At 43.1% G+C, this 24,988-nt stretch overlaps 1 protein-coding gene across 5 annotated transcripts in view; it reads right to left on the reverse strand.

The window, feature by feature from the left end:
* Positions 1-46: 46 nt before the first annotated feature.
* The window catches only part of cacna2d1a (calcium channel, voltage-dependent, alpha 2/delta subunit 1a), a 52,871-nt gene continuing 27,929 nt past the window's right edge, over positions 47-24,988 (reverse strand). The window contains exons 24-41 of one of the 5 annotated variants that reach the window (XR_005096385.1): positions 24,465-24,473; positions 24,093-24,153; positions 23,887-23,993; positions 20,951-21,035; positions 20,817-20,879; positions 20,159-20,271; positions 19,970-20,041; positions 19,597-19,664; positions 19,490-19,528; positions 19,328-19,399; positions 13,091-13,240; positions 11,524-11,576; positions 10,700-10,755; positions 10,478-10,604; positions 9,588-9,700; positions 9,417-9,499; positions 271-401; positions 47-165 (exon numbers count right to left, since the gene is read on the reverse strand). Coding sequence is in view for 4 of the 5 variants with exons in the window: in XM_037242605.1 (XP_037098500.1) it covers positions 7,970-8,362; positions 9,417-9,499; positions 9,588-9,700; positions 10,478-10,604; positions 10,700-10,755; positions 11,524-11,576; positions 13,091-13,240; positions 19,328-19,399; positions 19,490-19,528; positions 19,597-19,664; positions 19,970-20,041; positions 20,159-20,271; positions 20,817-20,879; positions 20,951-21,035; positions 23,887-23,993; positions 24,093-24,153; positions 24,465-24,473 (1,664 nt within the window). In the remaining variant the exon portion in view is untranslated. Of the gene's footprint in view, positions 166-270; positions 402-5,897; positions 7,624-7,936; positions 8,363-9,416; positions 9,500-9,587; positions 9,701-10,477; positions 10,605-10,699; positions 10,756-11,523; positions 11,577-13,090; positions 13,241-19,327; positions 19,400-19,489; positions 19,529-19,596; positions 19,665-19,969; positions 20,042-20,158; positions 20,272-20,816; positions 20,880-20,950; positions 21,036-23,886; positions 23,994-24,092; positions 24,154-24,464; positions 24,474-24,988 lie in introns of those variants that run through there. The other 4 variants (XM_037242607.1, XM_037242605.1, XM_037242608.1 and 1 more) reach the window with 4 other exon arrangements.

Below are 24,988 nucleotides of genomic sequence, written 5' to 3' on the forward strand. Positions count from 1 at the left end.
ACCAAAGACCATACTGCTTTTTGATAGCTTTTCTAAGGGCCTACCGTCTCGGGTTCCAGCCCAACACCAAGGTCATTTTCTTTCCGACAAGGGAAAAGAAACTCACCTGGAGCTCTGGTGGCTATGATATGAGCGGAAGCAGCTCGACCCATCCTACACACAGCCCTGGAAACACAAGCCAGATCAAGGACTTACTCTTCCTTACTTGCTTCAAAAGCCGATGACAAAGTTCACTTCCTGAACAAAACTGATACATGAGCAAACACGTACTTTATCTCACAATGATTCCAGAGATGTCAGGCAACACGAGGGCCAGAGTAAACTGCCCCTGACCCTCTGGCTTGCCAGACTCAATCAAGTGCAGGGGACTTTTCTCAAGGCAGCGACAAGTCGGGAATACTCTGAGAACAAAATAAGACAAATGGACTTTGAAAGGAGTTTGGCAGAGTGTTCTGCAAAAAAAAAAGTTGCCCTGAGGATTGTTGATGTGAAATCCAGCGCTTAAGCAAACACACTGCTTGCCAGCTCATAAAAAAAGATGGATTATTCTTTTTTTTTTTGGTTCATATTTCTGCTGGCATGTGTGAGATAAAAACAGTCACGGGTGCACTGGCCCGGTCTCCAGCCTGATCTGACCTGGAGTCAGCGCTCAACCACGGCCTACTGTACATTCAACAGGCGCTATTAGCGTAGCAGCTGCTTGTCTGGCAGCATGTTCGCCGCTAACTAGCTCCACGTGTGCACGGACACACCACCACACACACGCTTGAATCTCCTGGCTTGAGTGTCACAGCGTGAGTGCGGCGGTCTTGCGAGCTTTTATGGACAAGGGTGGGGCACGGGGAGGTGAACGTCCACATTGGGAGGGGGGGGGGGGGGTGGCCGAGGGAGTCCCGCCAGGTGCTAATGGATTTCCTGCAGCTTTGAAACGCTGGCTTGCGCCGGCGACTCGCAACAGAGTCGGGTTTCATCTGCAGGCCAATTGCACCGGACCAACGTTTGACTTCGCCGTCGACAACACACCTACGCCTGAGCGGCTAGTGAAATGTATTCCAGTGAAAACAGTAATAATGACTCCACTGTCTGCCTGGCTGGCTGGCGAGCTTTTGGGTGATTCACGCTCTTGTTTTGCGCGCCAGGGCAAAATAAAATCAGCCCCGGGATGTTACGCGAAGGGACTTGGCAAGTGCATCAACCATGTTCAGAATCAGCACTCAGATCCGGTCTGCTGGTGAGATGATTGGCTTCTAAGTGAGTCACTTTACAAGTTCATCTCTCGTGTTGCTATTTAGGGACATTGAAGACATAAAAGAAAATCGCACATGGTTAGTTGTACTTCTTTGGTGCAGCTGCTCATCCAGACGCAAGTGTCGTGTCAAGAGATGCTTAGGCGAGTCAACCACTTTGTTATTGTAGCACACATGCAGCTTTGAAACACTTTCAAAAGACTATATAAGCATTTATAGTAAAAGCTCGGGATTTTTTTTTTTGTTAAACGATTAAGGCTAACGAGACTAAAGAGGCGAAACATTGGCTATGCTGTTCGACCGATTCCTTAATGATACCCTAATAATACTTTATAGCAGCTTTATTTTTTGCTTATACATTCGCTTTGACCTTTGACTTCAAAAGTGTGATAATTCAAAATCCTCTTGGCTTTGAATGCGGCACTTCATATTGGGTCTATTTTAGGGGGGGAGTCACTCTTTGCAACCATTCAGCTAAAATGTTAGCACATTGCTAATGTGCTACAAGCATGATCTCAGCACTTTTCAAAGAGAGTTGGATTTGAAGCAACATTAGCTCATATAAAGAGATAATGATACGACAACTACTACTATTAACAGACATTCGTTAGCAGAGGCTAATAAGTTATGAAAATTAGCATTGGCCTTCTTCTATCATGCAAAATCCCAAACTATCATAGCAGGGACAACAACCTCCTGCTGAACGTCAACAAGACCAAGGAGATTGTTGTTGACTTCCGGAAGGGTCACACCCAACACCTGCCGCTGATCATCGACGGTGCTGTGGTGGAGAGAGTGAGCAGCACCATTCCTGGGGGTGCACATCAGTGAGGATCTCTTCTCCTGGTCCACCAACACCGCATCACTGGCGAAGAAAGCTCAGCGCCGCCTGTACTTCCTGCGGAAACTCAGGCGAGCAAGTGCTCCTCCGGCCGTCATGACTACATTCTACCGTGGCACCATTGAGAGCGTCCTCTCCAGTTGTATCGCTGTTTGGGGTGGTAGCTGCACTGAATACAACATGAAGACCCTGCAGCGCATAGTGAACACGGCTGGTAAGAATATTGGTGCTTCACTCCCCTCCCTGAAGGACATTTACACCTCCCATCTCACCCGCAAGGCGACCACGATTGTGAGTGATGTGAGTCACCCCGCTCACTCTTTGTTTGATCTTCTGCCCTCTGGGAAGAGGTACAGGAGCCTGCGCACCCGCACCACCAGACTCACCAACAGCTTCATTCTCCAGGCTGTTAGGATCCTGAACTCTCTCCCCCCTTCTGCGTAGCGTCCTGTACTTTTGCGCTCTATTCTGACTGTCTGCTGTATCCACACTTGCTCCATTTTTACTCCTCTTATTTATTATGTTATTTGTTTATTTATTATTTATTCATCACTCTTATTTATTCATTGTTTGTGCCTTCTTGTTTTTATTTTTTTGTGTTGTTTACTTGTATGTATATTGTGTACTATGTCTTGTCACCGTGGGATAGTGGGAACGTAATTTCGATTTCTTTGTGTGTCTTGGCATGTGAAGAAATTGACAATAAAGCAGACTTTGACTTAATTTAAGTCATGGGTCCCCAAGGATTTTTTGTTGTGTGGCTCCAGTAATTATACACACAATTTTATGTCAGTTTTTGAGTTAAATGATTTTTCAGGATCCTGAAAGCTTCAGCTGCCTTACTGCTAAATTGGGGAGCTGACTAAGACATTAGCTGCAAGTATAGTGGCCCCTATTGGCCTGGAGTGTTAAATTTGGAATCAGAGACGTACAAATTGTGCCTTTGATCATGGCTATGATAAATACCAAATCCCCCAAAGATCCCAAAAGGCACACCACGTGTTAGCAAACAGCAGGTGATTTTAGTGAGTCAAAAGCCACATCAAATAACGGTGCTGTTCTCTACATGGATCCAAGTTTTTTCCCCCATTAATAACCAGTGACTCCACACGAAGTTTTATCTTTTTTGTGGAAAAGAACAGCAAAACCTTGCAATGATTAGAATCAACGTGTAGTAAAATCGAAAAAGTCTCGGGGCTACCAGGAATGCCAAACTTTTACTTTTGCCCCACTCCCGCCCCCATTTGTGGTAACGTGATAGCCCGAGACCAAAACAAAAAGATAAGCACGCAAAGACATCCCAGAGCCTTGGGGGCCAGACTTTTTTGAGTGAGCGTGTCGCAGTGATAAAACATATTCTAAACATAGCAATCTCAGCTTGGCGTGACAAAAAAAAGGGGGACAACCCCCTCAGGACGCGAGACTATCACGAGATATTTATTACCCCACTTGTGATTGGCTTCTGAGGGCGAGCCAAAGAAATGCCTGCAGCGAGGTGTTCTCGCTAAGATCATTATACACTCGCACCACTTGACAATATGGAACAATAGCAAGGAGGTCTTTTTCTTTGCCTGAAAAAAAAATAAAGCAATAGCGCCAAGACAAATAATCAAATGCGTCATTTCGGTCATACCAAGGCTACGTACTCAATTTCAGCCATTACAAAGTGATCCAATCAATTTGGATCTGGATCACAGTTAAAATGTAGTTAATTTGTTTTTAGGTCCCACTGAGAGAGTTCAACCTAATTTAACTTTTGGAGCAATTACCATTTTCCCCCACAAATGACCTGAATTCTAGGATCGAAAAAAATCACTGTCAAACTAAAACAACAATGCTAAATCTAATCCTAATTGTCAAGGGTTATTTTACAAAATGATCTCAATCCAGATTACAAATCAAGATTAAATAAATACCTTCTTCCAAGGTTCATACAAAAGTTATGAGATACATAAACACAATACAAATCCGTTTAGGATTTTCTAAAAATGGATCTGGACCCAGATGCTTGATTCGGATCAAAATCAAGTTAATCAAATTCTCTTTTTGGCTCTTATAAAGTAACACACCAAATTTAATCCAATTGATCAAGATTCAGAACCTTGATCATAACCATTAGTCAATTTGTTGGGTCTGTCATTATCAAAGGTGACAATGAATTCCATTCCACCAAAGGCAAGATCCAAATTGAGATTAAAAAGTGAGCCATTCATCCAGCCTGGTTTAAAATGAAGCTACATACAAAATTGAATCTCATTTTTACATAAATTCCAGGAACAACAACTCTTCCTGGATTCATACCAAACACAAGCCAAATTTCAAACAAATCTCAAGTGTAAAAAGAAAATTAGAATCTAAATTCTGTTTACACCTTCTCAATCCAAAAATCATCCAGATCTCGATTCCAAATGCAGCTCCTAATACAAGCAATTCAGTTTTTCATTTAATCCAGGCCTTTCTGCCGTGCGTGTAAAAATGTTTGAGCACGACATAATTTTCATCTGATGGAACGATTACGCAGCATGCAAAAATAAACATGGCGCTCATAATGAGACCACAGCAAATGCAATCACTTACATAATAAACTTTTCATATTTACTGAGGGGGACGTTCCCTGCGGGACGCCGGGCCAGATATCCATCAGAGGCGGACTTGGGATAACAATCCCAAGCACAACACCGGCGACCTCTCGGCATAAACCGAACGAGGAGTCTCGTTGCCAGACGCAAAATCCAGAGCCGCAAGCCTCAGCTCACCCCGGGCAGGAAATCCAGCATGTGCTGTTGACATCGCAACTCATCCGCGGAAGACGAGGAATAACACTTTAGGAAAAGTCAGAAAAGAAGTCCAAGAGAAGCGTGGAAGGAAGGAAAAAGTGTGACCAGTAAATCTGTCAGTCTTTATGATTGTGCGGCAATGTATGACTTTGAATTTGGTACGGTCCAACAAAACTTAAAAATGAACTTTCATATTAAAAAAAGAATCCTATCATATTGTCATTTAAAGCATTTCATGTTGGACATTGGTGACAGAAACAATACATTTTTCTTTTCAAATTAAGAGCAAATTAATTGGAACATGAAGCAATTCGTGGAATCCTGCCTATTTTGTTCATTTAAAAAATACAACTGGTCCCCAAATTCCACAATTTAATATTACTAATTAGTTACAATTTAAACTGATGCGCTTAGTCTTTAGCCAAGTACTTTCCCACAAACAAGCCAGAAATAACATCAATGATTTTGCAATAGCTATCTTCAAGAGTTGTATCTTCATTTTCACTCAATGCCCTGTGGAAATCTTGTAAAAGAATGTAAATTTTCTACGAAATCCTTCGCCATACTGTGTTTGGACTTTATTTTGTATAATATGATGTAATTTCACAATGATTAGTCTCCAAGCAGTCATCTGGCAGCTGCTACCAAGACAAAAATGGCTATTATTTCATTATAAGACGTCGTAATTGGCTACTTTTTAAAATGTCCCCGGTGATTGTATTTTTTTCTACTCTCAGCATGTCGCTCCATTTTTAACATCCGCCATAAAAGGGTAAAGTGACACTTTGTTTTTTTTTTCATTTTTGGGGGGAGCCGCAGCTGCAGTCGCGTGCAAAGCGGACGTCGCTAACGATTAGAATTCATCATGGCTTGATGGACGAGCCAGAGGAGACACCGGCGATAATTTATGGAGACGTTTGTGGGTGAAATCCAACATGGTGTTGTCGTTGACTGCCTGTCAAGAGTGCGGTCATGTGATCCATTGGGAGGGGAGAGGAGGGGGGGTTGAAGAACTGCCATGGAGGAAGCAAATTGTTGTCATAAAATTTTATTCTGAATATTTGAACATGGATGAACACACATTTTGATCAGAACTTTGGTTTTGTACTATTTTTTTTTTTTTACAAGTTCCACTTAAGTGTAACATTTTAAAGCACGATCAAGGGAGAGGGAGACTATGTCCACATGATTAAAAGTATTTTAAAATTTTTATTTGTTTTTCAGTTTTCAGTCACTTTAAATTGACTTCAAAGAATTTTGCGCATGCACTGTTTTGTTGTTGATTGTTGATGGGGGTTAGCTGTACAACAAAAAGTGGACCACCACTATAGCAGTGAAACAAAAATTTTAAAATACCCCTGTACATGTAGACAGTCTTAAAAAAACGGGACTTGGTGGACCCGATGCTAACACACAACACACTCACAGACACAAACACACGCCAACCCGTAAGATTTCTGCGACCTGTACGGAATCGGAACCACTTCATATCACGTTAATTATTCCCGAGGGGACAGCATTGGATTTTAGCACGTTAACTTAAAAAAATTTATGTTTTTTTTTTCCGCGCTTTTGGTAGCACACTGCTGCAGTGGGTGCTAAAAATCGGGATATGAATTGTAATGCAAAAAAACTGCAGATGCTGCCTCCTCAAGGGAAAACAAAGGCAGTAACAGCTGATCATCGCGCGATACTTGACATTAACTTGCATAAATTCGGAAAAGGAGAGAATTCGATTATGGCACTTGTTTTTTTTTCCCTCTCCCTGTTAGTAAATGACAACCACGTTGTTAGTTCCACCAAGAGCACGATGTTATGGTTGGATTATAAAGTGCAACAATTGCTAGCGTGACGGAGGAGTCTCTCTACGCCGAAGCAGACGAAAATAGCGATAAAAACGATCAAATATGAAAGTGGAAGGGTTAGCATCAAAATGTACTTTGTAGCTTTAGTTCTCAAATCATCAGCGTTGCACAATAAAACCACAGTGTAATGCAGACTAACACTTTACAAAATCTGATCTTGAGCCCAGACCTACTGCGATAATAAAACGCTCAATTTATATTCGATTTGTTGTTAGTTCTGCAGAGATGTAAGCAAAGAAAAGACGACAAAGTGGACTTCAGTAGTTGTACACACAAAATGCAGATAGTCGTCTCAGAAGTACATGGCACTAGAGAGTTTTCAGTCAGGTTTGTCCTGATTGGTTGACGCGCACTCATGGCAGTTTTCGATCCAAGAATTCCAGACGTAAGGAAAACTAGGATTCGATTTTGACGAAGAGCACAGAATAAACAAGTTCCGGAGACACTGGCAGGTGTGAGGAAGAATCCAGACATAAAAGATTATCCGCAGGGCAAAAGTTGGTGGCGGCGCTGTTTTTCTTGCCTTCAACCAACAAGCAGACCACTAGATTAAAAACAAACTGTTTGCTAGCTTCTGGCAGTGTTGATAAAAAAAAAAAAAAACTCAAGCTCCTCAACAAAGTCCGATAAGGCAGCCCCACTTACAAAAACAATGACGCCAGCAATCAAAGTCCTCTTCAGGTGGGTTTTTTGCAGAAAAAGTTTGAAAGCTCTTCTCGTTCGTCATTCCAGAGACATGCTGGTAGAGATGGTGGTGGGGCAAAAACAGGTCATGACAGGATGGTGTAATGTCCGCAGCCACTCAGAACCCAGAGAAGCACCAACTGAAGAGCAAAGGTGAGCCACAGCGAGGGACTCAAGCTGGATGCCCCACCACAGTCAGGGTCCTCCTCCTGGAGTTCCGACAAGGGGGACAACGTCAGCGCGGGTTAGCGACGTTGGGTCGCAGTTGACTTTGGAGGTCAACTCTCACTAAGACAAAGACTACAGCTAAGATTTCTGATGACGCTAATTTCTTTTTTAATCAAAAGTTACTTTTAGCTTCGTCCGTCGCTCAACTTGTCATCATAAGAAAACTGATAGTCTCCATTTTTTTTGTTAAGATAACAGAAATGCTAAATTGTGGGGCACTGATATGAAATGTAAATCACAGTGATGGCAAATACCACCTTTTCATCTAAATTCACACTAAATTCAAATCAAAACACAATTGTGTTGAGGGCAGATGCAACATTTTTGTTATTGGTCAGATGCCAGACACAAGAGCGTTGGCAATTGTTCCAATGCTCCAAAGTGCTGTATCAGAGCAAGCATCGGAGGATTACGATACACGAGGAAACATGCTGGTAGTTCAAAGCTGGGCAAGAAGATGGGGAAAACATCAGCAGGGAAGGCAGGAGAATTGAAAACAGATGCCGGCAGAACAAGTAAGTAGGTGGCAGGTGCGGAGCGATACAAGACATAAACCAAAAAATAGTGGAAAAGGCCAAAAAAAGATATACGATTTGAGGTGGAACATGACAGCAAGAAAAGACGGACTGACCCGGCAAAGCACACGAACAGTGGCGGCAGTAACACGAGCAGCGAGGACGTCGACGGGGAGCCAGCGCTACGACGGCACAGGGCCTCGTCCTAAGCGGCAGGCCAATCACAGAGCGCAAACCAAGAGAATACATCATGCAGCAAAGCGCTCGGAAGAAAACCAGATTTAGTGGAAAGCAATGCAGGTTAATAATAATAAAATACGACATTTGCTGAGCAAATCCACGCAGCAGCCACGAAATACAAGCCGAAAAAAAAAACACTTTTTCGAGGTATTAGTAATGTATATGTATAATACCGGAAAATTTCAGGAAATAATTTGGTTCAGTAACGCGCTAATGGCATTAGCGACCAAGTGCTAATTAAAGTAAAAAAATGTAAAATCCTAACGCTTCTGTGACAAACTGAAATGTCAGCGCCAACAAGATTGGCAATTAACATTTTGAAAAAAAAAAATCTAATACTTCACTGGTTCTTCTATATCAAACAAATTATTTTAGGTGTATTTACCTGACATGTTTCGGCGGGTTCTTCCGCCGCGGAAGAACCCGCCGAAACATATCAGGTAAATACACCTAAAATAATTTGTTTGATATAGAAGAACCAGTGAAGTAATTGAAAAGGAAAAACAAGATGAACTTAGTACAAAAAAAATCTAATGTCATCTAAAATGCTAAATTGAAACCATTGTAGCTAATTTATGGGGACGAATGTACACCAGTTTAGCAAACTAGCATATGTTAGTTCGCAAAATTCTAAAACAAGAAAGAGTTCTGATTAATAAAATGTTTGAAAGATTTTAAAAAAGATCCAAACTTTTTTTCACAGTCAAGCTAGTAACCACATTATTGGTCAATGCTTTGCGTTTATGTTGAGCTACATGTGAGTAAAATATAACATTATAAATAATCAAAAATGCCAAAGTGTAAAATGAAACACTATTTTGTGTCAACACTATCACAGTGAATGTTGTTAGTCACCTGAATGTTGTTAGTCACTTAATAAAACTGATTCTGATGTTAGCTGACAAACAAGAATGGGACAACAAAGCTGGAAGGCGCTCCTGATGCAATTTAAGCATGAAACACCATACAAGGCAAGCCATTTGTTTGGAAACAAGCATCCGAGCTGCGATAAGACTTACGTGTTCGTTATTATCAAAGCACACCGCAGGTCCTTTCCTGTAGCGAGGTTTCTGAGCCACCTTGCAGGGATTAGGACCGTTAGCTAAAAGAGCCTTGTCAGGAATGTCAACCAAAGTCTGGGATTTACAGTAGTTCCACTAGATAGTTCCTAAAGGTCGGCGGAAGGATACACTGCTGTTCATCCTGTATGAGCGGTTTGGTATCGCAGGACGAGCAGGTGAGTTTGGCGTCAGCAATGATGAAAACCAGGTTGGTGTTGGGAAGCTTCTCAGCATGGTACAGTCTGAAAGCACAAATTTAAATTTTGTACAAATAAATGTGTATTTTGCAGGACTTGTAAAAATCGGCAAAAACAATCCTAACATCATATTATGCGGAAAAAAAGTATATATAATTTTTTTGTAGATTGATTTGTAATTTTATGCAAATATATTTAGAATCATTTTCCAAGAAAATAAATGAAAAACATACTTTAAGAAAGGTGTTACACTTTTATTTTTTTGATACCGAAATAGTTATACTTTTATAATAAAAACAAAAAAAAAAGATGATGGGACATTTGACATCTTAAAGCGATTGCGACTCTTAGTTTATGGCCCCACCCAAAAGACAGGAAGTGACATCTCATGACTCATAGAACAAAAATCGGAATTCGCAACAAATCATACATACAGTAACGAGAAGAGATTTTCTTTTTATGGCTTTCCATCCCAAAGGGAGAAAAACGCAACCCTCCATAAATACTCATGTCAGGGGTGCACAAATGATTTTCTCTGCTTTTTTTATGGCGCTCGTTAAGCGGAAACGTGTGCGGCTAACGCGCAGGAACGCTGCAACGCATGTGGGGCAGGCACTCCATTAGGCGGCACGAGGGGGCTTTAAAATGGCGTGCGCACATGCAAAAGAGACGACGGGGCAGGCAGGGGGCGGCGACGTGCCAGGACGGTGGTCCACACAGTTGACTTCACCTTCATGGCATGTGATTTTTTTTTTTTTTTTTTTTTTTTTTAAACAAGCACAGCGTCGTCGGGGACTTTGCTTGAAATGCAATTTTTCTTACCTGGAGCAGTTGCCACAGTCGACCGTTCCTCGGAAGGCGACGTCGTCCGTCTCGAAGTAGTACTGCGTTTGCTCCGTGATGCACACTTCTTTATGGACAATGTCAGACATGTCCTCCTCCATGTCGGCTGAGGCCCAATTTTTTTAGATCATGTATTAGTTTTTGATTTGCACCCTCAGAGAAGTGTGATCTGAATTTAAGGCGGACGAGGAAGAGATTTACCTGCATGTAGGAAATTGGGGAATGTGATGCTAACCAGCAACTGTTGCAGGATTGACCTGTGAACAGATACAATTGTAGTTTTGAGAAAAAAAGATGAAATTGTAAGTTGCCATTTGCAGAAAATAAAGTTAGAATTTTGTGAAAATGTTTGGGAAAAAGGCCTGTTCAAAAGAATCATGCTGTTTATCAAAGAAGGTGATTTTAAACAAAGCATATGTACAACAAATATTTTGCAAAACATTTTTACGTAAAAAGTCCGAATGCTACGATAAAATGTCGGAATAGTACTAGAAATTATGCAAATAAAGCAAAAATATATATTTTAATTTTACTAAAAAAAATCCTTATTCTAAAAAAGTTCATCTATTCAATTTATTACAAAAAAAACAGCAAGCAGAAATTATGCACTACTGAAAAACATTTTGCGAAACAATGTACGCAAAAAGTATCGTTACAAAAAAATGTATTTGTCTTTTTTACACAAATACATTTTCTGAGAAAAATTCAAATGTAGATATATTCTAATGACAAACCAGCTTAAAATTCAAATCAAATTCCAGCAAAATTTATGATTTTGTGAATAATGTTACAATTATAATCTTTTTAGAATTTGAAAGGTTTTCAATAGCAAAATATTTTGTAATACAAACTTCAGAAAGAAGACAAAATGGTGTGCTTAAAAGCTGTAGTGTTAACCCCATCAAGAAATTGAGGCCACACCCTTTTTTCTATTACGATTAAAAAATGTATGTGCCCTTTAATTATTGTATTTCCCAAGAATATATTTTTCAAGATAAAGGCACAGGCTACATAAAAGGACTCACCAGGCTGCAGCAGTGGCCCACCAGCCTACGTTCAAAATATCACCAATGGAAGGCTGTGAAGAGCAAAAGCGGTGCAAGTTAACAGATAACAAAAAGCAACAACATGAGGTTTGAATCAAAGGCCTTTTGACCATGTTGTTTGGATTACAGCTAGCATGCGAGGACCTTGTTGTGGCCAATCGGTCATGTAGCGTTCAAGATACGCATGCTGAGTCACATGCCGAGTAAACGTGTTGACTTTGATCACATGGATGATTATACGTGAACGCTGCAGCTCAATCGTGGGCTGTGTCAGGAATTTGGAAGGTAATCAACTATAAAGCTTACCGCAACGACCAACTAATTATTTGTCTTTTAGTGGAGGTGAAACTTTTACAAGAAGTTGCGTCGAGTTTTTATATCAACGTGACACAAGAAGTTTATATGGCAACACAAAAACTACTTACGAAAGCTAGTGGAGAGTACAAGCGTGGGCTTGTTTGTCTTTCATGTTTTTAACTGCAATTAATGGTCGTGGAAAGCTGGCATGTAACAAAAAAATCAAAGTACTTTCACGCTAAAATTGTAATTTACGATAAAACGATCTATGATATGGGGAAAAAGTAATAATTTAACTTCAAAGCTTTCATGTTTTGGAAAAAAAAACTAATACTTTTATGCTAAAGTTGTAATTTCCATTAAAAAGATCTAAATGATACGGGACAAAAGTAATTTTTAATAATAATAATTAAAAATCAGTTTCAATTTAAGAAAAAGTCTTCATGTGTTACCTTTTTGCGTAAAAAGACATTTCATTCTAAAAGTTCTTATCTTAAACAAAACATGTTACATTTTTGCGTGAGGTAATCTGACACAAAAAGGTTGTCAATGTGGAAAAACAGCTCAATATATCATCATTAAAGTGGTTACATTAAAAAAATATTATTTTTAATCAAGGTGTAATTTTATGAAAAATTTATGTTACATTAATCATATGAAAAAAATCATTATGTTCTGAAAGAATGCAATTCTATTTTCATGTGAAAAAGAATCCTAATTTGACAAGAATATATCAGAGCAAAATGAAAAGAAAAAAAGTCATCAAAGCATTTGCTAAGGACCTTGGCACATGACATTCAAGGATATTTCCTGTGATATCACAACCTTCCCAACCTTCCCCAATTTGTGTTTTCCTCAACATGAGGCATATTACCGGGGGGGGGGGGGGGGGGGGGGGGGGGGACTTGGGAGAGTTCCCAAGTTCAGCAAAAAAACAAAAAAAATGGCAGGGTGATGAAAAACAGCGCTTGCCGCTTGGCGTGTCGGCCGAGCATGCGAGACCACCTAATCCTGTTAGCGTTACGACAACTCCCACTCCGACGCTTTTGCTGGACCTCTGCTTCCCTTCTCATCTGCGCTATGGCGATTTATGGCTCCCCTGCGTTTTCTTGTGTGTGTGTTTTCGTGTGTGTGAGCAAGCAGGTATGTCTGCTTTATCTGTTGCTATGACTATGCAGCATGTCAGGATGCATGTATCAAAATGTGTTAACAGACACACGAGGATGGGTTGCTGGATTTCGTGACTCACCACGTAAACAGATCGCAGGCCCGCCGCCTTGGTCTCCTTGACGGGATCGCACAGCGACTGGTAGTCGTAGGAATTCTTCAAGGTGTACACCGACGAGTTGACCAGGGTGACCATCAGGATTGGGTCAATCACTCCGAAAAAGCGACCGATCTGAGGGATGGGAAGTTTTTGCAAATGTAAAAAATGTGAAAAAAATAAAGTGATAGTTTTAAAAAACAAATTATTTGGTACGAAAAAATACATCGTTTGAAATGAGAATAAGATTATTTCAGAAAAAATATTTTTGGGGCCCGGCCGGGCACAGCCCGAAAAGGAAACGTGGGTCCCCCTTCCCATGGGCTCACCACCTGTGGGAGGGGCCAAAGGGGTCGGGTGCAGTGTAAGCTGGGCGGTGGCCAAAGGCAGGAACCTTGGCGGTCTGATCCCCGGCTGCAGAGGTTGGCTCTTGGGACATGGAATGTCACCTCTCTGGCTGGAAAGGAGCCCGAGCTGGTGTGCGAGGCAGAAAAGTTCCGACTAGACATAGTCGGACTTGCCTCCACGCACAGTTTGGGTTCCGGTACAAGCCCTCTCGAGAGGGGCTGGACTCTCTTCCACTCTGGAGTTGCCCACGGTGAGAGGCGTCGAGCAGGTGTGGGTATACTTATTGCCCCCCGGCTGGGCACCTGCACATTGGGGTCCATCCCGGTGAACGAGAGGGTAGCCTCCCTTCGCCTTCGGGTGGGGGGACGGGTCCTGACTGTTGTTTGTGTCTATGCACCAAACGGCAACTCAGAGTACCCACCCTTCTTGGAGTCCCTGGAGGAAGTGCTGGAGAGCGCTCCTTCTAGGGACTCCATCGTTCTACTGGGTGACTTCAATGCTCACGTGGGCAATGACAGTGAGACCTGGAAGGGCGTGATTGGGAGGAACGGCCCCACCGATCTGAACCCGAGCGGTGTTCTATTATTGGACTTCTGTGCTCGACACGGATTTTCTATAATGAACACCATGTTCAAACATAAGGGTGTCCATGTGTGCACTTGGCACCAGGACACCCTAGGCCGCAGTTCGATGATCGACTTTGTAGTCGTGTCATCGGATTTGCGGCCGCATGTTTTGGACACTCTGGCGAAGAGAGGGGCGGAGCTGTCAACTGATCACCACCTGGTGGTGGGTTGGCTCCGATGGTGGGGGAAGATGCCGGTCCGACCTGGCAGACCCAAACGCTCTGTGAGGGTCTGCTGGGAACGTCTGGCGGAATCCCCTGTCAGGAAGAGCTTCAACTCCCACCTCCGGCAGAGCTTTTCCCATGTCCCGGGGGAGGCGGGGGACATTGAGTCCGATTGGACCATGTTCCGCGCCTCCATTGTTGAGGCGGCCGACCGGAGCTGTGGCCGTAAGGTCGTTGGTGCCTGTCGTGGCGGCAATCCCCGAACCCGCTGGTGGACACCGGCGGTAAGGGATGCCATCAAGCTGAAGAAGGAGTCCTATCGGGCTGTTTTGGCCTGCGGGACTCCGGCGGCAGCTGACAGGTACCGGATGGCCAAGCGGAACGCGGCTTCTGCGGTTGCTGAGGCAAAAACCCGGGCGTGGGAGGAGTTTGGCGAGGCCATGGAGAATGACTTCCGGACGGCTTCGAGGAAATTCTGGCGTCTCAGGAGGGGGAAGCAGTGCAACGTCAACACTGTTTACAGTGGGGATGGCGTGCTGCTGACCTCGACTCGGGACGTCGTGAGTCGGTGGAGAGAATACTTCGAAGACCTCCTCAATTCCACCTACACGCCTTCCATTGTGGAAGCAGGGCCTGGGGACTCTGAGGCGGACTTTCCAATCTCTGGGGTCGAAGTCACTGAGGTAGTTAAAAAACTCCTCGGTGGCAAGGCCCCGGGGGTGGATGAGATCCGCCCGGAGTTCTTAAGGGCTCTGGATGTTGTGGGGCTGTCATGGCTGACACGCCTCTACAACATTGCGTGGACATCGGGGACAGTGCCTCTGGATTGGCAGACAGGGGTGGTGGTTCCCCTCTTTAAGAAGGGGGACCGGAGGGTGTGTTCCAATTACAGGGGAATCACACTCCTCAGCCTCCCTGGTAAGGTCTATTCAGGGGTGCTGGAGAGGAGGGTCCGTCGGGAGGTCGAACCTCGGATTCAGGAGGAGCAGTGTGGTGTTCGTCCTGGCCGTGGAACAATGGACCAGCTCTACACCCTCAGCAGGATCCTCGAGGGTGCATGGGAGTTCGCCCAACCAGTCCACATGTGTTTTGTGGACTTGGAGAAGGCGTTCGACCGTGTCCCTCAGGAGGTTCTGTGGAGGGTGCTTCGGGAGTACGGGGTGCCGAGCCAACTGATGAGGGCGGTTCGGTCCCTGTATCACCGATGCCAGAGTTTGGTCCGCATTTCCGGCAGTAAGTCGGATTCGTTCCCAGTGAGGGTTGGACTCCGCCAAGGCTGCCCTTTGTCACCGATTCTGTTCATAATTTTTATGGACAGAATTTCTAGGCGCAGCCGAGGCGTTGAGGGGGTCCGGTGAGGGGAGGATGGAGCGCGAGATCGACAGGCGGATCGGTGCAGCAGTAATGCAGTAATGCGGACTCTGTACCGGTCCGTCGTGGTAAAGAGAGAGCTGAGCCAAAAGGAAAAACTCTCAATTTATCGGTCGATTTACGCTCCTACCCTCACCTATGGTCACGTTCTTTCGGTCACGACCCATAGCTCGTGACCGAAAGAACGAGATCCAGGATACAAGCGGCCGAAATGAGTTTTCTCCGCAGGATGTCCGGGCTCTCCCTTAGAGATAGGGTGAGAAGCTCGGTCATCTGGGAGAGGCTCGGAGTAGAGTCGCAACTCCTCCACGTTGAGAGGAGCCAGATGAGGTGGCTCGGGCATCTCACCAGGATGCCTCCTGGACGCCTCCCTGGGGAGGTGTTCCGGGCATGTCCCACCGGTAGGAGACCCCGGGGACGACCCAGGACGCGCTGGAGAGACTATGTCTCTCAGCTGGCCTGGGAACGCCTTGGGATCCCCCGGGATGAGCTGGATGAAGTGGCTGGGGAGAGGGAAGTCTGGGAGTCCCTCCTGAAGCTGCTGCCCCCGCGACCCGACCCTGGATAAGTGGAAGAAGATGGATGGATGGATGGATGGATGGGTATTTTTATATTAAAAAACTAAGAAAACGTAATTTTATGCTAATCAAGTTGCAATTTTACATTTGCTCAAAAAAAATCCCCCAGTTTTATTTTTCATGAAGTGTTTTTCTTCTGACTTTTGAATGACTATAACCAACTTGTTAGGGGCTAAAGTGCCACCTGGTGTCTTGGCATGCACATTTTGTTCTATGTGAGGAAAAAAATTAAAACGAGCAAAGTTAATGACACGTTACGAAAAAAGTAGGAATATTCTGAGAAAAAAATGCACGAGTTTTCCAATAAAGTTGCAATTTTATGCAAACAAAATTATAGAGAAAAATTTCACAACATTGCAGAATTATTTTGCCCCCCCCCCTTGTCCGGAAGTGACTTCTTCTGATTGGCTAAAAAGATTATGTTCGATTACCATATTTTTCGGACTATAAGTCGCGGTATTTTTCATAGTTTGGGTGGGGGGGCGACTTATACTGAGGAGCGATTTATATGTGAATTTTTTCAGAAATTTTCAACAAAAAAAAACTAAAAAGTGGAACCGCAATGTAGCAAGGGATTACTGTAATTTGAATTTCAAGTGATAGCAGCGCGGCGCGGCGGTTGTTTACAAAAAGGACAGAGATTCGATCACGGGATGACGAAGATGACGAAGGGCCCCACGTACTCCCGGCATCCTTTGTTTGTAAGTGACACGGAGGACGAAGAGTTTGAAGGATTTAATGATTTGGAGTGACACAGAAGGTTTGAAAAACTATTATGGCTTTTACGCACGCCCGGTGCTACTCTACGGAGCTCTCTTTCACCTCCGTGGATGGAAGTCGGGGGCCGGCGCTCGGCCTGGTCGCTGTCCGGTGACGGTGGATGGGGCTCGGACATGGCTTTTACGCACGCCCGGTCCTACTCTACGGAGCTCTCTTTCACCTCCGTGGATGGAAGTCGGGGGCCGGTGCTCGGCCGGGTGGCTGTCCGGGGATGGTGGATGGGGCTCGGACATGGCTTTTACGCACGCCCGGTCCTATTCTATGGAGCTCTCTTCCACCTCCGTGGCTGGAAGTGCCACCTCCGGGGATGGAAGTCCACGCCGCCACACACCTGGAAGTTGACGCCGGTGGTTGGGGCCGTGTGGTGGTGAACTATTTATGTTATAGTTATTTGATATATTTTATTTCGTGTAGCAACTTGTTACAGTTCAGTAGTTGTTGGCTCGTTGAACTCTGGTTTTGTTAAATAAAGAGCCGTTTACCAAACCCACGTCTTTCCTTGTACTTTGTTAACTAACAATATAGTTATATACTAGATTTGTGGAGGAACGATGAGGCTGACGTCAGGGCGCACGTGCGGCGTTGTTGACAAAGGACGAGGAATTTGATCGATGGATTTAATGATTTGGAGTGCCACAGATGGTTTGATAATATTATTGCTTATATAATAGTTATTTGATATATAATTTATATATTGTTATATGGGCCTGTGGAATATTTTGAAGTGCAAGTGCCGTCAGCGGCGCGCACCCATTGTTGACATAAAGGACGATCGATGGATTTAATGAATTGGAGTGACACAGATGGTTTTATAAACGTGTTATTTATGTAATAGTTATTTGAATAACTCTGAATGTTACGTCAGGCCCGTTCTCAGCTCTTCGTTTGTGTTTATGTCACGTTAGCATACCTATCGTTTAGCCTGTTGTTGCTCGTTCATGTCTGTTCTTGGTGTTGGATTTTGTCCAATAAATTTCCCCCAAAATGCGACTTATATATGGTTTTTTTCACGTTATTGTGCATTTTATGGCTAATGCGACCTATATTCCGGAGCGACTTTTAGTCCGAAAAATACGGTATATAGTGTCACCTGAAAAGCAAATGCCCAATAGACTTTGGTGTAATCCCGTAAACAAGAGCCCTAAACGTCTTTTCCTAAATCAGTCTCGCACGTGTCCAATGAATGAACAGTTGGTGCCCTGTTGGCCCGCAGACTCCCCGAGGACTACCCGGGTGAAAAAAAAGGGAGCGGGTCACGCATAAAGAGGCGGAGAAAAGTACACTAGACGTCCCCGCTGGATATACGACGAAGGGGCATAAACGAGGCCTCAACTTTTAGTGCTGCTGCCAAACTTCAGAGGAGGCCTGATTTATCCAGCGCACGCCCAGCGCTGATTAGCTAGCACATGAAAAAACATTTAGGCAAACCGCAGCGGGGGTCCCGACTCACCTTTTAGCTGTTTAAGAAAAGTCCATTGGCGCCGAGTGTGCTTTCGCATGTCAACAAATTGGGTCAATTGTGCTGGAGTGCTTTGTTTATTTACAGATTTTTCTTTCTTTGGGCAGGTGGACTTTGTATCACTCTTTGTATTCATCTATCAAACACCCACAGCAATAGAAATTGAATAAATGTCTTGCTAAGACATAGCTACATAGGCCTGCTTTGGAATCATTTAACTAAGAAAGATGTCCCAATACATTTATCCGTTTATATTGATTTATATATATTTATGTTGTTTTTTTGTTCAAAATACGGAAGACAAATAAAATTGTGAACCAATTGTTAGAGTCAATCACCTAAAAAAAAAAAACGTTGGTCTTCAAGAACGACCATCTTGACAAAATACAGCAGTAAAGTACTTAATGATAAATTAAAATCTATCGCACAAAAAGGTACCTAAATAAATCCTTAAAAATAAACAGTTCCGAAAGATTAAATGCTAATGTATTAAACTTAAAAGTTAAATAAAACTGAGCTGTACTCGGGCAGTAATTCTTTCACAAACCACGAGAGGGAGTCCATGAAGCACGAGTGCTTATTACATGGTGAATCCCTGATCAAGATGCAATATTACCAATTATTATAAGGAGAATTAATTTTCATGTTTACATGGTGCTTCAAAAAGTATGTTACATTTATTTTCTTCATTTTAACTGCGTCGTTTTTTAAGCATCTTGAGTTTCAAATCAACATTCGAATTTCAATGGCCTTCTTGCTTTATTTTGGCCCTTTGTTTTAACATGGGTATGTTGTTTTAAGTGTTTCTAATGTTCTAACAATGTTATTTTTGACACGGTTGTGTGTTTTCACATACATAAAAAAAACGTTTTCGACATGGAAGAGCAATAGCAGACCTGATTGACGTATTCATCCCGATTGGACATAACCAGGAAGCCACCGTCATCCAGGATGACGCAGTCCACATACTGGAATCACACAGAGATAATTGAAAACAAAACTTGAAGCCAAGAGGCATGAAAATAAAAATAACAATAATACCTGAAAAAAAATCTCACCATATCGTTCCGTTGGCAGCCGCAGATCTCATCTGTGCACTGTAATGAAAAAAAAAAAAGACTTTAGCTTCACATTTTTGCATGTTCGTGGCGCAGATGTAACTCACGTTGGTCCTCAGCGTGGTGTTGATGAAGTTCACCATCCAGGCGCTGACGTCCAACTTGACGCCGACCACTGGGGATCAGAAACAACAAAAAACCCAGACACCCTCCATCATGCCGGACCCTGGCGTCAACTTTACTCTCTGAACCGACGAGAGCGGGAACACAGAAAACTTGGCCGAGGATCACAGAGAGAGCGGACAGGTTGATGTGTGGTTTGTGTGTGCGTGTCACAGGAAGGTGACAAAGTGTGTGACGGGCGTCTGCGTCAAGCAGCTGGTGACAAGTCGCCTTTAAAATACGCATCTTAAGTGTGAGTGTGTTGACACGTAAGCTTGACAGATTGCAATTTTTGTTTGGTTTTTAGCATGTTCTTACCCGCCGGCTTGAGGAGCTTGTTGTCGATCTTGAGGTTAAGAGCTCTGCTCACGAGGATCGAGTCGTCGCTCACTACCACAAGGAGGACAAAAAGCCACATCGGTCAAGGACAGATGCGTAGGACAATCCATTAGGTACACCTTAGCGGTATATATAACACGTGTGAAAACGGAGTTGGCGTGTACTCACTGTTGTCTTTGAGGTATGGCGTTGGCGTAAAGATGTACAGGTCATTGTCCAAACTTCGTTTGTAGAAGCTCGACTCGTACGTCTCTGCCTCCTCCCTCCAGCTCAAGCCAGCGCTGAATCGACAAATCAAACCTCAATTAAGCGATTTATTAAGCTATGAAAAGACTGGTCATAATTTAAAGTTTAGTTGGTGTGCTCATCAGGTTTCTATTAAAGTCCCCAAATCTATATTTTTGGACAACTATCTCGTTGGGCATACCTCAGGGATCTGTTTTAGAGCTACTCTGCTTCTCACTAAGCACCATCGCTTATGCAATTACAGGACAAAAATAAGCATTTATGCAGACCGGATCCTCTCGATTTGTTTTGGATTCAAAGGGTCGCCCTTGGGGATGCGCATTGGAAGAAACAAGTCAAGGTCAAAAACTGCATTGCAAGTGGGAAATGGTTGAGAACAGCAGGGATCTACATCCTATCTGATCGCGGAAAAGTCAGGAGATAAGCGATGTAAGGGCCAGTGTACTGGGGATTCAATGATTCCAAGAATGGGATGATGGACAATTGATGGATACATGGTGGAAAATGTCATTATCCACCACCTACATCTAGTGGCGTATGTTATGCAGTATGTTGGAGTGATCTTCTTTCTGTCTATTACCTTTTAGGGTAGACTCGGGTAATCCCTCCGTCGGTGGCAACAAATCTGGCAGTGACTCCAGGCCTAGAAAACACAAAGTTACGCAAATCCCGCAGAGCTGAAATGATATGTATGATGTTTTTTACTACACTCACTGCAACTTATTCTCCTTCCAGATCTTGATGAGATCTGAAGTGATGCCAGCGTCCAGGAGCAATCGGTTCACCAGCTCCACGTTACCTAAAGAGCAAAAACAGCATCAGCCACATCTGCCAGAGCCATTTGCGCCTGTCTGCTGACAGATCAAAAATTTGTCAAACGTAATGTATTTGATTGTCCATCTTTGTGGAGACGGTAGGGGGAAATGTTGTAAGTTTTGGTTTTGGGAACCTAATGGCCTGGAACGGAACGGCTATCTGCAGGAATGTGTTAAATAAATGCATGGCGTGTATAGATAGCCAACATGGAATGAAATATGATGTGTTGAAAAAAAAAGATGGAAAAGCAATAAAATAAAGTCAGAAAGAAAAATTAATGTAAGTATATGTGATATGAGAAGGGACAGGGGGAAAAAAAGCTGGGAATCATTTTTTATGACTTTTGCTGAAAGCAATTCTGATTAGCAGATGACCTAATCGATGACACAAGCCAGAAACGATGATAGGGTTTACATTTTCTCGCTATAAAAAGCTCCGGGTTGTTAAACGTCAACAAATAAAGGAGCCGTGGAGGAATAAAGGAAAGAAAGGCGAAACAAGAGCGCGCGAGAAGCCCGCCAAGCTGCGGGCGTAACAAATTATTTGCAAGACCTCCGACGAGACCACATGACAAACATAACAGGCGATAAAGGCTGTGTTTTTTTTTTTTTTTGGGGTTGTTGTTTGCCAAGGCGCTTTGAAGCCTCCGCTCCAGTCCATAAACATGGAGTCTCGCTGATGCACGGCCGCCACCTCATGCGAGCCTTCTAACGCAGCACACACATCAGAGAACAGCTGCTCTAACACTTTATTCCGAGGCCCTCCGCCACCCCTTCGCCCGCGGTGGTTTTCATTACATGGCCTTTATTGAAGGCAGCCCAGGAATTCCTAATGTACTCTGACTTCTTCGCCACTGCGGTGGCTTAAGCGGGCAAAGCCGGCGCCCCCCCCACCCTCCTATTAAACTCGCAGCTAATAACGGTGAAAGTAATCACTTAATGGAGTGAGAGGTTTTATTGGCAGCGTGTTTGGAGGGCCGAACTGCGACAATACCGACAAACAAGGCGACGCGGACGCGAGCGGTCATTAATGTGGTGGTCAGATGTCCCGCTGGCCCCTGATTTGGATTTTACGGCCCCGGCTCGTGCTCTCGGCCTGCCGCGTTCTGCTCTTTGTCACAAAACACACAGTAATTGGACTGTGTCGGGCGGCCATATAGGTGAAGCGTGTGTGTGCGTGTCACATCTAAGCCAACGGGCTTCACACATGTGCGCTCAGGCGTGTGATGGTCAGACTTAAGGAGTTAGCGTCAGACGGGCAACACGAGGGAGGTGTTGGTGGTTCCACTTTACAAAAGCTTTGACTGGTCATGCACAGCCAACCATACAACCAGACCACTGGAATATAAAGGGGGAGGGCAGGAAGGCTCAGGGGATGGGTCCTCGACATGCTTGAACCAGATGTCTCACCTGGACCTATTTTATAGTAAAACGACATTACAAGTTTGGGATTTATCAACTGGAGGGGATAAGACTCATAATTGTATTTGTAATTGAAGTTAATCAGATTGTATCATCATTAAAGTGAATCCTAATTTGGCTAAATTGAGTTTTATTGTATGGTAAATGGAGGAAATCAGATTGTATTGTAATAAATAAAAGGTAGTATCATACTATACATGGTACCATAAGTGCAGTAAATTTCATTTTCATTTAAATAGATCATCAAATAAATCAAATTAACCAATCATTATTTTTGATAATTATTCATTTAGATAATTTTTTAAATTGAAAATTGTCCAAATCCTTTATAAACTCCCTTTATATCAGGGGTGTCAAACTCATTTTTTTGGCGGACCGCATTGTAGTCATAGCTTCTGTCGGAGGGCCATTATGACTGTCAACCCAAATGAATGTATGAGCACCTCACATTATATACAGTAAAAGCTACAAAATAAACTGACAAATAACTCGTTTTCAAATCAGACAAGTAAAAACTGGACAAATATTTAAAAAAAAAGAGATATTATTAAAAGTGAAGACAATTTGCAATTCTAGTAATGACACACGAATTTGATGCACAATTTGTCTTCGCGGGCCACATAAAATGATGTGGTGGGCCGTATCTGGCCCCCGGGCCTTGAGTTTGACACCTGTCCTTTATATACTCCCGATTTGTTGCTCTCCATGACTAAATTATTTTTGTGTTGACTTAAAATAAACATTTCCTCTTCCTTTGGAAAACAATGATTAACATTTTACCTATTTTCCGATATGTTTTGGACTAATCCATTAAAGGAATGATCATTTGCATTCTACATTGTTAATTTGACAGAATGCCCTGTTGTTAAATAAAGGGATATAAATTGTTTTTTTTATCCGTTTCACTGATTAATAGACAAAGTAATTGACCAATTATTATCCATTAAATGAATGATCATTTGCATTCTGCTTTGTTAATTTGACAGAATGCCCTGTTGTTAAATAAAGGGATATAAATTGCTTTTTTTTTTACTCGTTTCACCGATTAATAGACAAAGTAATTGACCAATTATTTAATTATCAAAATTATTGTGAGTTGCAGGCAGCTCTAATCATATAGTGTTGTAACACACTGAAGTATCATTATTACGAAAGTGAAATTTGCAATATGGAATCAGCACAATTGAAGTAAATTGTCCTGTATGATAATTGGAGTGAAATTTGTCCTATGGGACTTCTCTCAAAAGAACACAATTATGGTTTAAGTGTGTCCCTATACTTTTGCCTATACAGTATACTTTTGCAACAATCCGTGGTGGGAACACAGCAGAATCAGCACATTTCACGCTTATTTTTCTCTGGCCACCCGGGACACGAGGTTATTGATGGCGCCCGTCAAGCCTCCACACTCACACATCGGATTGTTTGGCGTCTTGGTGTCGATGTAGTTGTTGAACTCCATGAGGAACTCCGTGTTACTGTTGTCGTTGTCGGGCGGCTTCAGGTCCTTGCAGTACACCCTGCGAAACGGCGGAAAGGGTCATTAACGAGATGGAAACCTGAGACGGTGGAGAAATAAATGTCATGTCAATTAAAAAATGAAACGCGCTCCATCTTACCTTGGCGCGATGAACGTATAGCCGTATTCGTCAAACTTGTCCGCCAACAAGCTCTCGGAAACTGGTGAAAGGAGGGAAATATTACAAGGGTGGCAGAATTTTGGAACGAGCGGTGTCGTCTTTTTGAAGACTCAGCAGAAATATGTAAATACAAAAACATTCCAAATATGAATGATGTAATTTCTGGAGATTTTGGGTGTGAATGCTCAAGAGCTGATGCGCCTTAATTGAATTGTTGGGTGAATCTTTCGAACTTTTTTGAAATGTGCCAAAGCTCTTCATCGTTCACACGGGGATGAAAGCACATACTAAATGAATGTCTTCAAACTGGGCCTGACAAAAGTAAGAAATAAATGAAAAGACTGTACTTGCCATCTTTTCCTGCAGTGGAAGGAGAGGAGGAGAAGAACCGAGAGGGAAGAGAAAAGGGTACTGGGTGAAACCACGGCGGGGTCAAAGATCACACAATATTTTATTCACAGACATAGTCCTGAATAGAAATATTGCAAAGGCGTAAAAGGTTTTTTAAGCAGCGAGTGTATTAGCATTACGATAACCGCACGTCAAGTTTTCATGGCGACAGCGGCCAATCTTTTGCTCTCTCTGATCATGGACGAGTAATTGCAGCCATGTGTCCTTTCCTAGCCGTCCCGCTCTCTCATCCGGCGCCACGATGGATTGGTGACAAGTGACGACTGAATACATTTAGTCTGAAGACGGGAATCTTCACACCCAACCGCGGATGTTGATTGAGGTATGAATTCAATCATGTTGTGGGCGAGGGCCAATTATTTTCCTTTCAAACTTCTTTTGAGGCATTCTGTCGCTAAAAGCAACACAAAATTAGAACAAGAGAGTTTTGGGGAATGGCTTTCATTCAATTTGTGGTTGGGCTA

Source organism: Syngnathus acus, chromosome 23 (assembly GCF_901709675.1).
Source record: "Syngnathus acus chromosome 23, fSynAcu1.2, whole genome shotgun sequence".
In the NCBI taxonomy this organism is placed as follows: Eukaryota; Metazoa; Chordata; class Actinopteri; order Syngnathiformes; family Syngnathidae; genus Syngnathus; species Syngnathus acus.